General features: G+C 27.6%; 1 protein-coding gene across 6 annotated transcripts in view; it reads right to left on the bottom strand.

Annotated features, from left to right (window-relative positions):
- Positions 1-14355, bottom strand: part of Sp1 (transcription factor Sp8) — a 71350-nt gene that overhangs the window by 21349 nt on the left and 35646 nt on the right. The window contains exon 1 of one of the 6 annotated variants that reach the window (XM_016063936.4): positions 7606-7894. The exons of 4 other annotated variants lie outside the window; for them this stretch is intronic. In XM_016063936.4, the coding sequence (XP_015919422.1) occupies positions 7606-7692 (87 nt within the window). In that variant the 5' untranslated portion in view covers positions 7693-7894. Of the gene's footprint in view, positions 1-7605; positions 7895-14355 lie in introns of those variants that run through there. One more of the 6 variants, XM_016063935.3, reaches the window with a different exon arrangement.

Raw genomic sequence — 14355 nt, forward strand, 5'->3', positions numbered from 1 at the left:
ACCATACCGTTCACGATCCCCCGACAAGACAAGCGTCAAGATCATGACTAAGATAAACAAGGATCCACGTGAGATGAACTAAAATGTAGAAATTTCAAGCCGGACTGCGACAGTTTTGACGGATCGGGGGTCAAAAATGTGTTTAGAATCATGTTTCGTCTACTTGTGTTATTAGTACGAAGGAGGATGTCTTTACTTGCTAAGAAAACTCTGTCAACACGTAAAGGCATTCTATAAGTGTTTTAATATTGATAAATCTTACCTAGCACTATAAAAGAAAGTTTTAAATTTCCTTATCTCATAAATTTTGAAATAAAATAAATTTATAAAAAATTTTAGAAAGTGACAAGAGTATAAGATTGTTATAAAAATAACGCAATAAAAACCTGATCCTTTGTTACAGTCTTGTATTTAAAAATAATCTACTTAGAAAATGAATAATTATTATAAACATAGCATTTTAATAAGGTGCTTTGATAGCAATAGTAATTCAAGTAATGTTACATTTGTATTCGAACAAAAAATTAAATCTATCACATATTAAGTTACATTGCAATCAAGAATATCTAATCTAGTTACCATCACTATAGTATTAAATTTTTTAAGTTTGTTATTCATACTTAAAATAAGCAGTTTTACCATATTATCTATCGCCAAAGAAAAAAACATAACCTAACCTAATCACAACCTAACTGAAATCGCAATCACAGACAGATTTTCACACAGGGAATTATTCAAATAAAAATAATACTTATATCGAATAAAATTGAAAATGTTTATATCTAATGAAGTTTGTAACATTAACATAAACTATTAAATATATATATGTATAGAGTTGCTATTAATAATTTTAATTCTTAGTACACTAAAGCAGTTCATCTTTTTATCTAAAAAGGTCTGTTTAGACTAATTATTATTTAAAAAAAAGAACACTTCTATTTTTAAAATAAGATGTTTGATTTTGAAACAGTTCAGAAAATGGTATCAAAACTCATCAATTGCTAAATAAATCCAGTACAATTAGAACTTATTCAACAGTTACAATCAGAAGGATTGAATTTTTTATTTACTTATTTATTTATCTATTGAAAAAAAGCTCAGAAAGTAGAATCAAAACTCATCAATTGCTAAATAAATCCAATACAAGTAGAACTTATTCAACAGTTACAATCAGAAGGATTGAATTTTTTATTTACTTATTTACTATTGAAAGAAAAGTACAGGGAATGCAATCAAAACTCAGTTGCCAAGAAATCTAGTACAATTAGAACTTATTCATTAGAATGTCATCAATCAAAAAAAATTTTCCCTTTTTTGAAGTAAAAGTTCGGGAATTGGAATCAAAACTCATCAGTTGCAATATAAATCCAGTACCATTTGAACTATTCATCAGTTGCAAAACAATTATTTCTAACAGAAACATTAATTTAAAGATATCTTAGAAAACAAGAAAATATACGTTTAAAATAACTCCGTCATCAAATTGAGCAGAAATTCATAATCTATTTTCCTTATAAGCAGCGGATTTACCCCCAGCGGATTACTCTCAGAGTAACAATCACTCCTGACCACTGCTCCGGGTGACAAATCAGGAGGAGCCCCATAACATGACAGGTAACAGCTGTTTGGGCAGAAATGGTGTGCTTTCAGATCAAATAGGTGGAAGAGAACGTTTGTCAGAATGGTTTTTCTTTTTCGAACACAATGAGGGAAGTTGGAAAATCATAACCCGGAAGTTGTCAACGAGATTTCGGAAATGGTCAAACTTCCAACAAGATTGTATTGCTCTAAATGCCTACCACGTACTCGCAGAATGAAATAGGCTTTAGATATTTTAAATGTAATATTAATTTAGCTTTAACTATATTTTTGTTATAACTATATTTACTATCATAAGAAGCAACAATAAAAAATAAACGTGCACAAAAATAAATCCTGCTATTCTAATACAATATATGCTATCCAACATACCTAATTAGAGCACGCTATAACTATATTTAACTATCAAACATTCGTGAATAGTGACAATAAAGGGAAAAGACAAAAGAAAATCTTGAGAATTTGGAAAGAAAAAATTTCAATTCCATTATAACTAAATATAGCGCACTTTAACTATGCATTATAGTGCACTCTGTTCAATTATATGTCTTTCCTAAATATCTCAACATAGTTCAGCATCCTAAAATCTGTCCAATATAGTATAAATACTATATAGGCGAGAGCAAGTACTATATAATCAGCTGATGCAGAGTAGCGTTGGAAATATACAAAATGTAGGCTATATTTGACTACCTCACTGTAAAAAAATAACTGATAAACGAATCCAAAACCTCCAAAAGATTGAATTGGAAGGAAAACCTGGAAATCACAGTTGTAAGCCTCATTTTTAACACAAAAAGAAGTAGATTGAAAATCTTAAAATGCTGTATTTATATATATATTGTATATAACTATACAAAGTTAAAGATACATTTTTTTTAAAAAAAGAAACAATTAAAATGAAATTTAAATCACTATGATACATGATAATATACAGCAAAAAAGTATCTTTCTGTTTTTGACAATCTGTCTGTACACTTTTATAATGAATGAGTGAATTCCTCTACTCGAGCGAATTTTTTTTAACTCAACTTGAGTTGTGTACCTATGTTTGAGTAAAATACTTCTTTGCGTTAAATCGAACTTGAGTGGCAGATACATAAGCGATACTTGAGATGTTTTCGCTCAAGCCTGATTTTATGAGTGAGTTATTTATTATTTAATTGCGTGCGAGCTATAAGCTGGAATTTGTATCGTTTTATTTTAAAAAGCAAACGATAATAAAATCTAGTAAAATTGTTATGTTCTACTACAATCTAATTAAGTTAAGTTCACGATTCTATTTTGTGTTTAATTTTTTTCTTGCGAATATGTCTATCAATATTTTGAATCTAGAAAATTTTGAATCATTTGATTAATAGCGGTCTTTCTTAAGAGGACGCTGTTTTACTTTTTGGGTAAGTAAATATACCTATAGTTCTTATTTTAAAAATACTATTGTTTAGAATGTTACATACACTTTCAATTTAAATTCACTGTCTTTCAGCGTATATATACTAACTATTTACAGAAATTAATGATGAACTTTTTGAAATGAAAAGTATTAAAATAAAATATAAACTATTATGCTACACAATAATACATTGTAAAGAAGCCTCTCCAAAACATTGAATATTACTTAATTTACCGTTTATTTCAACGTGGATTTGCTTTTTACCTTCTAATTTAGTTACAAGAAATTAAGTGTCAAAGAAAACATTTTAAATAATTGCCATCTTGCCACTCAATAGCCACCTACTAAACCACTGAGTCACCCAATTCCTATTGTCAGTGATGTTTTCTCAAAGTAGCGGCTAGCTTAAATAATTAACAATTATGCCTCCCTTTGCATCATTTGCACTTTTTACTTATAAACTTTCTTTAGGAAGAAAAAAAACACCTTTTTTACTCAAGCCGGAAAAAATAATAGGCGTATTATGTAATGTAACAGTTACTGCATCATTATCGCCTTCTAAAACCGCTAAACTGTTTCAAAATCCTGTAAAAACTCCCAAAATGCCCAATAAATAAAGATTATATAAGTAGTTTCGCGGGAAACTTAAACCTCGTATTTAACGAGATTTTTTTTTTTGAGGCGACGTGAACAAGATTTTAAGTAGAGTAACTGAGTGGTAAGAAGTGTTTGAAACTAAATATTATAACTGATGAGGTATTATTGAATTAGCTTAGTTATATCATTTTTAACTAAAGCTCAGACTTATAATTTAAATTACACGAATAAATATAAGCAATGTCAGTTCATGCGATATTTACGTAATATTCAGTTTTTAAAATTTCATTTACAGTATAATAATAAATTAAATTTTATAAAAAAAATAGCTAATAATTAATACGCTAAATAATAATTAATCTAAATTTTAAGGAAAAAAACTAAGATTTATTAGTAACTATACTGTTATTATATGTTTCAAACAAATTAAACTAAATTTATATAAATATAATTTTTTTAAAAGGAAATCAAATTTAAATTAAATGTTAATCAAAATATCAAATAGGCGTGTATTTTTATAAGCACTTGTGCCAACATAAAAAATTTGCATTGATTACAAACAGACATTTAAAATAAGATTGACCTTTTATTTAAATCAAGATCTACTAAGTTTTATGAAATAACTAACTCGAAATGATAATGAAAAATATCAATAATGTATAATTTGATTAACATTCGTATTCGAACAAAAATTGGCATCCATCGCAAAAATTAACCTTGAACCTGATATAACTCTTTATTTAATCCAATTTCGCTGAATTTTCTCAAATAATTAACTCTAATTTTAATTAAAATCTGTTAGTTGTGTATTCGAACAATGTAATTCGAGTAATGTTACATTCGTATTCGAACAAAAAATTAAATCTATCACATATTTTCAAACTAAACGTTTTGTCTTATCAAATCCTGCATTTGTAATCTTTTTAAAACAATCGTTATTGTGTATCAAACTATTAGTAATAATATTTCTAAAAATATTTGTAAGAATAAAAACAACTTTAAAAACTATAAGTATATCTAAAACAGCTTTTAAATTGCACTTTCATCAATCTTTCTATTTGACTTTTCGAACGGTGAAATACTATATCTTCAACCCAAAACACGTGTAGTGTAACTATTACTTTACTAATGGCTTGGTGGTAATGATAATAATATGCACATCAAACTCCTTATCACACAGACAGGATAATTCATTACTTCACGCATGTCTGGTGTTAAAATGAAAGAAAGAGTAGAAGAAAAAATAAATTATTTTTGACAGTGAAAAACGAATAAATAAACATGTTGCTTATCAGACCTGATCTTATCGGAAAATTACTTGATAACAAATGATTGTCCAAAAATGGAGTTGATATTTCTGGATATAAGTTATGTCAAAGACATATTCGCTTAAAAAAAAGTCAGAATGCTTAATTTTTTTTAGATTTTTGAAAGTATGCTTTTTATAGATACAAAAAAAAGGACTTCGGGCAATGTAATAATGAAACAAACTTTGACAGTTTTACATTAAACTTGCCCTTCGTACTATTTTCAAATTGATACTTTAACTACAAGTTTTTACTCTGAACGAATCAATTGAAATTTCCAGATGAACCGAATTTGAAAGTAACCACTCAATTACAAAGCGTCTAATTTAAAGGTTTACAAAGATGAAGAAAAAAAAAAAGGATATTGTATTTTTATTAATTTTGATTATCGATCTTCTGTTAAATCTGTATAAGAAATATGAACAATGGATAAAAAAAAAAAAAACGACACAATTTAAATTCACTCAAATCTAAATATTATCATGGCAATTTTTTTATTATAGTTATTTACATCTACTAAACTACAAATATTTACTACTATATCAATTTTACGAAGTGTGTAATCAAGATTTATAGGAAAATAATATATAAATATTCTAAACTTCATTCTCTTAACAGCATTTTTTTAAAAACAAAATAGCTAAAATTTTATCGATATCTTCATTGCAATAGAAACATGTATAAATATTTATATTTCAAATATTACAATAATTGATCATTACTAACTTATCGTAATTTGTAACAACTTGGAAGAAATGACCAAATATCTTTGGTGCTGCTCGTTAAACAAACTGCAAGCGAAAAGTAGCCAAAAAATTATAGATTAGCATCAAAATAAAATTCAACGTTGACCTATTAAATATATATCACAAAGAGAATAAAGAAGAAATTAACACTCCAACACCTTATAAGTACATATATTTTTCATACTGCAAAAATTCTTCCAAAATATACAACGAAATTCCATATTTAACATCGAAAACAAGCTTTTAGATACCACTATAAAAATGAATAATGCAAACAGAATAAAAGGAATTTGTAAAAATTATGACTAAAGTTTGATAAAGATAAAGAAATCTTTACGAAGACTCAAGTAGGGTAAACAACCAATTGCTCCAGAAATCTATATACATAACTATAAAAAAAAAGCTTAAATTTACCTGAAAAAATTACATGCTCGATACAATCTAATATAACTTAAGTCTTATATGGATAAGTTACGAACATTTTGAGAAGAAGTACTGTCAATGGAATTATAACATGTTAATTAAAACTGAACCAAAAAAAAAGTGTCAAAATTGCAATAAACAAAGTTTCAAAATATAATTTCCTTGTTAATTATTAGTTATTCTTGTCTATCAGATAAGACGAGAAGCTGTAGAGAAAAAAAAGCGTGAACAACTCTATTAACTTCTCGGAATTAATGATCATTGGTTCCACACAATTAAAAAAGGTCAAAATAGTTTTTTCTCGCCAATCAGACGCATAAGTACAAGCCTTCTCCCATTATATTACTTTCATTTGAGAGTGCCTCACTCTTAATTAAGCCAACCTTTCAACGCCAGCTGAAAAACTTTTTAATACTAACACAGGCAAAAAGAAAGAAAAAAATCTAATTTTTTACGTCATTATTTATTGCTTAATTTAAAAAAAAAAAAGTACTTTTTAAAGATACTGGCTTGTTGGTGTCTGGAATTTATTATTAATGGCAAGAGGTAAGCTTGTGTACTAAAGCTTTGAGATCTGATTAATGCGAGCTCGAAGTATAAAGAGTTGAAATTCATTAATCATAAAATTCGTGAAATGTTTATAATCAAATTTTAATAGAATTCTCCACTTAGTTAGAATTATCTGATAAAACGGGATGCATAGATAAACTTGGACTTATCATAAATTAGTGTTGTAAGGGAATAATTTTTGATAATAAATTCAAAAGCATGAAGTACTTGATTAAATTAGAATAAATTTATGATGGGTTTCTTAAAGTTTAGAAAAATCGTGCTACGATTTAAAATGAAAATATTCATTAATTCCTCGCATCAAACATTAAAAAATTATACATGACATTTGTCCATTTCTAACTTCATTCATCCTAATTTAGATAAATAGTTGGAAAGTTTTCTTAAATGCACAAAAATTTGAATTTATAACTGATCCGTTAAACCTAAATGCGAACATTTTGGTTGACACAACTCATTGAAAATAAATTTAGTATTTTATGTTTTAGCACATAATTCTTAGTTAAAAACTAAACTACACAACCAAAAATAAATAACCTAATAAAAATAAATAGCCTAATACCTCAATAAATAAAAAAAACTTTTATAACTTTCTTCACAAAATTTTACAAAAAAATTCAATTAAATTTAACTGATAATATACAAGGAATAACTGATCAAATATATATTTATGTATTTTAAAATGATGTTTACACAATTAAAAGCAGTTGTAAGAAAAATTTTAACCTAAATTTTTCTGGCACATTTCATAAAGCATTTTCATATCTTATTACATGTTTAAAAGAATTTTATATTTATGTCAAAAAATATATATTATATGTAGTAACAGTAAGGAGTTCTATGAAAGCTGAAGATTAATTTAAGCTAACAAACGCCATTTACTATTTAAATTACTTAAAACCACCTACAGAATACAAAACACATTTCCTTAATGCGAATTTTTGATTACATGTTTTCTTAATAATCTTACCGACAAAAATCGCTCCGCAATACCAACATCTCCGGATGTATTAAATCCATGAAAAGGCACAGTAATATGATTACTCAATAATTCCATAATAATCCTGATTGAAACTTCTTAAAAATCTTCAAGAAATAAAATGGTCAATGAGTTCACGTGCACTTATACCCGTCTTCATACCACAGATTTTACAACCGAATTTCGTAGCAACTTCTAGTTCGTTGTACTGTTTAACTAAAAGACTGCGTGGTGTCTTCAATTTTAGCAAACTTCAGAGGGGTAGTAGAAGAATGTCCGTAGGTCAGGAAGATACGGGGGGAGGAAACCACGGACAAATGAGCGTGCTCATTTAGAAGTTGCTTGGACTATTGAAAAGATGAATGGAGGGAAAACACCTCGTAGAAACCTTTTCCAGGAAAAGTTAATAGTTTGGCGGGAAACACGTGGAAACATTTTATTCTGAAAAACTAGAAAATTCGAGGGGTCGTTACTCGAGGTCAAACTGTTGAAAAAGTGCAAATGTAATAAACTGCCTAGGCGTGATATGTATTAAATGCAAAATCTGTGATTATTTTGGTGGGAAGGAAGATTTTATTTTGGAAAAGATTTTGGTACAGAATTGAATGGTTTAGGGAACGAAGTCAAACAGCGCGATCTTACGAAACAGTGAAAAAAAAAATAAGTGGCAGATTAATGTTATAAATTGTGAAGTGTATTAATTTAAATATACATAAAAGTATTCACACTTTTTCGGATTTATTTTTTAAAGGAAAAAAAATACCCAAAGGTTATTTGAGAAAAAAAAAGTACAATGGGAAAGAAGAGAGGTTTAACCATAATATAAATTTCAGATTGCTATTTTAAAGAGCATTAAAAATATCCTGTGAATGAAAAAAAAAGCTCCAAGGAAAATTTATCCTAAGAAAGCACCAGATAAAACATTACTAAAATAATTATAACATTAACGTCTATAATTAAACACAAAATTCAAATAATAACGTCGAATAATTTAGTGCCCAATTCGGTTCGAATCGTTGAGCCAGAATTAAATGCAATTTAATTTTTATTCTAATGAAATAGAATATATTTTTATTTTAATTAGTGTACAAAATTTAACATAAAGCTCTTTGATAGAATTTTTTTTTTTTTTACTTTTTAATATTTATTTAACAAAATTATTAGAATTCAAAAATATTTATATATTATATATAATTCTAATAATTTTACTTGCACAAACAATATAGGTAAATAATGGTAGGCAAATAACATTTTTCAATTAGAGATTTTTTAAAAAAAAAAATACTATAATAGAATTAAACAGCTTATTATTTTTGCTCATATTTTTAACTCGTCATTGTATTCATATTGTTAACACGATTTGTTAATTGATACATACAATTTTATAAAATGCGTGTAAAATTAAAATTTTGTTTTCGCAAACTTCTAGTAAAAATTATTGTTTTTAAAAAAAAAAGATATAAGTACATTTGAATGGGTTTTTAAATTTGAGTTCAACGGCTCAAATCAAACTGACCATAAATTCATGAAATTATTATCAAAGTGCTTTATCAGATGTTTTTTTCCACTACTTTCTTACCGGTGATCTTTCACATTTTACATTATTTCATAATATCTAACCTAAGTCGATCATTCCAAAATGGCAATCAAATTTAGTTTTATATATATATATATATATTTAATAACGAAAAAAATCACTTCAAAAACAAAACTTTCAAGTTTTTGCAATTTCAAAATCTAAAGTTTCTATTATATGTGGTCATTTAATTATCAGATTAAAAACTAATTCTCCTTAAAAATATATAAATAGAAAATAACATTCGACATGTTTCAAGCGCTCAAAAACCGACCCCTATTTTCTAGACTTGCGATCAACAAAAGTGATTTGGAATGTAAAACGATTTTTTTTTTAAATACGATACTTTGAAAACGATAATTTTTGAGCTTTTGAAACTTGTCGACTTACATCCTATTTATATATTTTTAAAACGAATTAAGCTTTTAATTTGGTAATATCGTACCGCTTCAGTTTCTTGGAACTTCTAAATCCGTTCTTTTGAAGTTACCGCACATTGAACAACAAACCATTCGGACTTCACTTTTAAATAACGGAAGATTGACAAGACTCCCTAGATTTCTTGTACTAGGTGGTCGCAATCTATCTTAGTCAAAAAGTTAGTGAAATATCGATAACATTGAAATATAAGAAAGAAAAAAAGAATATTGCAAAGTTGAACCACAATAGACAGGATGTCCAGAAAACATTCATTTGGTTTACAAAGGATGCATTCTATGAATTGAAATATATCGATTTTTATGAAATTTTAGTCTTCTTGGGTGATTTGTTTTGGAGTTAAATTGGAAGTATTCATATTCTTTTTTATTTTAAGTGAATTTCGCAGTACTGAACGTGAATTATTTAACAAAAATGATTGTGAGCAATCTCGACATCCAATTTGTTTATCTTCGTTGCGTTGCAATCATTTTCTCATTGTTTTTAAAGTATAGTATAGTTTAGCGATAATTAGTTTAGCATTTATTAATTATGAGCAAATATATACGTTTTGTGTTCAGGGTACACTGAGAAAAAGATAGTTTGGTAAAAACTACCAGAATACGGTAAAATGTATAGTTTGTCCGGCTCTATGGGAACACCAAAAAGATCGGTAATTTTGAAGGAAACGCTTTGGTAATGATTATGCTAAAATTAAAAAAAGAATTATAGTTTTATAATGTGTGATGAACTTAGAAGAATTGTGGTAAATTTTCTGACTTTATCGAACCACTGCATCGAGTATTTTCGTCCGGATGCCTTAAAATAATGTGTGAATATTTAATTAACAAGTAGCACATGCCTTAGTTTGCGTCAAACAAGGATTATTTATTTGAGAGGTTTAAATTTGAAAAGAGTTAATGTTAATATATTAACGTGAAATTGATGCTAAGAGTAACCTTACAATTTTATTTATACTAAAGATTTTTATATTTCTTTTAATATATCTCTATTTTGTTTTCATTTAAAAAAAATTATACATGTGAGAACATTTCTAAGTTGCAGAATAGATTATAGTAACCTTTATTACAAAGGAAGCTAAAATTATTCAAAATAAATCTATTGACAACCAACTAATGTCCATTCCTAAAGGAAAATTCCCATTTTTAATTTTATTGTAACTTTCAAGAAACATACTATTTTGGTAAAGAATTCATTACTATTTTATTTTAGAGTTGATAAAACATTGTATTAAAAAGTTTATGAATTTTTACTCCGTCATTTTAAGTTATGATCCGATCACCATTATAAAATGTAAGTTCTAACTCTTTTTTTTTTTTTAATTAATAAGTCTCATATGAAATTGCACTCTTTGGAGTTTAAATGTTTAATAGTCTACTGTTTTAAAAATTGCGAGTATTTTTAAAATATTATATATAATCAATGTATGACAAAATATTACATTAGAAATCAAAATTTTTAAAATTTGACTTTAAATGAGTACAGCACAAGGTATTGATAAATGTATTCTTAATTTATACAGTAAAAAAAATTCTAAACTGCAATTTTGGAAATTTGCACTCTTCGATTTTAAGATCACCATTTTGAGAAATGTTTTCTACAATTATATTGTAACAAAATATTAAATTGCAAGTTTAGAAATTTGCACACTTTGATTTTAAATTAAGACCAGTCCGTCTATTTTGAGAAATGGTTTATACAATTGTAACAAAAGATTAAGTTGCAAGTTAAGAAATCTGCACACTTTGATTTTAAATGAGGACCAACCCACCGTTTTGAGAAATGCATTCCACACTTATTTACCTGCTTTAAACAAGTATATTTGTGGATGATCTTTCAGTAGAAATAGATGATTTTTTTTCCCAGATGTCAACTGGACAAAAAGAAAATTTATGACCGTTACGAATTGGAATCTTTGGGGGGTACTCATTATCACGTCTTGAGAAGACTAGGCAAAGGGAGAGCTTGATTTCAGGTGGGTCAACAATAGGTAAAATAGATGAATGGTGCTATTGATTCAGTTCTATAGGTAAACGCACTTCCTCTCTTTTACCTACTATAAAACGGTTAATTTATTTTAAATTTCGGAATTCCTTTACAAACCCTACAAGTATGTAAAATTGTTTTTGTTAAGGGGACACTATATAGTGAGAAAAACCTTTATGACAGCAAATTCCGTTTCACTTACAATTGCAATTGAAAATTATGGAAGAATTGTTTAAGATTACACCAGTTGAGAATAATTCTGCTATAATTTATTTTATTTTATTTATTTATTTTTTTGTTGCTGATATTTTTAAAAAAAGATTCTCAGCATTTGAGACTTCATAGTTTACTCGGGGTTTACTAAACTCACATTTACCATAATTTAAATTTTATATTAGCAACAGAGGTTTAACAGCATTTGCCATGAAAAGTTTCTTCCGTGATATGGCGTCCTGTAAAATATCCCTCACTTAGGCAATAATAATACAATGTTTTATTTACTTGCATGAATCGGTATGATTTACCCAATATATCACCGTGTTAAAAAATAGATTCCAGAAATAAAATGGTAAATAAAACCTACATTGGCAATATTAATTAAATGCCTTTGTTTATAAATGGGTATAATGCTTTCAACTATATAAACTATGTACAATTTTGCAAATGATTAGGCATAATGAAATACCGAATTAAGAAATTCATTAGATTAAATGAATATATGCGTGTAACAAATGTTGACATTTATAACACCATGCCACATCAGTGAAAGGATTTCATATCTTATACAGTTGTTTGTCTATGATATTGAGATTTTTTTTTAATATTAAATATATTAAATAAGTAATGCTGTTATTAAAATTTAGAAGAAAAAAAATAATTTAAATTAAGAAAATAAAACTTTAGTAATTTTTATAGATATTTGGAGCTACAGGCAAATAATCCCATATTTAGTTAGAAAATTTCGTAAAATAATGATTAAATCGTTAGTTTAATTATTAAATTGAAAGATTTTGCAACTCATAAATGCAACTGAAAATTTCATTTACTCAATCAAAAGATGGCGCCACGAGAATATAAGCCCCCTTTAAAAATAGCAACAAAACCACACATTCCAAGAAAAGTGCGATTGGCATTTAAGCACCGTTGGGAATTCTTTTTTTTTTTTTTTTTTTTTTTTTTTCATTTTAGCTTAGCTGGGACGAGAAAAAATTACTCTTAATTACGCCTTAAAGAGCTCGCAAAGTTGGCGATGAACTTAATTTGTGCCATAATTACTGCAATGAGGGGGGGTTAGGAGGGGCACATTTCAAAATGATAAAGAAACTCTTCTAAGAAGGTTTTAACTGGCATAGTGTAGTCGGTATTCCTCTGTCAACGTGATCAACTTTTGACGGGAAAAATTCTTCCTTTTTTCCTTGGCGTTGTCACGCTCATTTTTGCAAAGATTTTAAAGAATACATGCCAAGTTTTATATTGGCGCGTTTTTTTCCTAAAACACTCCAATAGTGACTTTTGTTTTGTGCTTATTAAGCATAATTTTTTTTTGTTAATTATTTAAAGATTAATTATTAAATGACTGAGGTATTTATATTTTCACAGCAAAATCAATGCGATTTAAAAATTAAAAGAAAAGGTGCAATAATAATTATAAATCATAAATAAATGTTGACAATCATCTTATTAACTCTATTCCTTCTTATTATACCTAAATCAAATTCATAATTTTTATATTTCTTTTAGAAAAATGGAGGAGCAGAAACATATAAAACGTTAATTAATTGCAACTTAATTCAGTAATAAACACTAATCGATTGAATAGTTCAAGTTCGCAATTTAAAAACAAGCATCATTTACAAAATTTTTAAGCATTTTTGCTCCGTAACTGCACCTCTCAATGTTAAGTAGTAACACATAGCTCACTTTTAAACTCAGTAGCAAATTTATTAAAAAACAAGAACAATTCTCAATTAATGTAATTTTTCAAAAAAATATTTCGATATTAATTTTTGTACTAGACTTAAGAAACAACTTTCAACTAATCATTCTTAAAATTCAATATTTTTAAATAAATCTCGGTAAAAGATAAAAAATAGTTACTTTAAAAATACCTCAAAATGGTTTAAACGGAAATAAAAGCGTTTACGACTACTAATGTTCAACTCCGTAGCCTTGTAATTTTGAACCCAATCCAGAAGACAAGGGAACTCCTGGATCAAGTGCTGGGAAAAATTTGCCTAAGTGGTGGACTTTTTGATGGAACTAACCCGCATTTGCTTCAAATGGTATGGAAAACCACGAAAATCTCTCATGGTTAGCATGACGGCAAGGGGGCTCTAACCCATGATTTGTCTACCACTGAGGATATATTACGTCAGCACTGTGGTCGGTGCAAGACGGGTGTGGAATTCGTATCAACCAGCCAGCGTTGGGATTCGAACCTGGTGACTTCATTGGAAGGCGAGCTCTCTATTCCCTGAGCCATCACGGCCCGTACGCGTATTTTAGCCTCTCTTAGATTACCACATTGTCATCAAATATCTATCCCCCTATCCCCTGGGCCCCCATTGCTCTCCCTACATATAGTTAATTTACATATTTGTTACAACAATAATAATAAATTAAAAAAAAGGTAAATGCCTAAAAAATTTTTTTAGTAATTATTGAACTCTCTTACGCAGATTCGATTAAACTTAACATGACATAATTTAAAATTCTTATAAATAAAAGTATGATTCAGTTTA

The sequence above is a fragment of the Parasteatoda tepidariorum genome, chromosome 4 (assembly GCF_982258835.1).
Source record: "Parasteatoda tepidariorum strain Cologne lab strain chromosome 4, Ptep-v5.0, whole genome shotgun sequence".
Taxonomy (NCBI): Eukaryota; Metazoa; Arthropoda; class Arachnida; order Araneae; family Theridiidae; genus Parasteatoda; species Parasteatoda tepidariorum.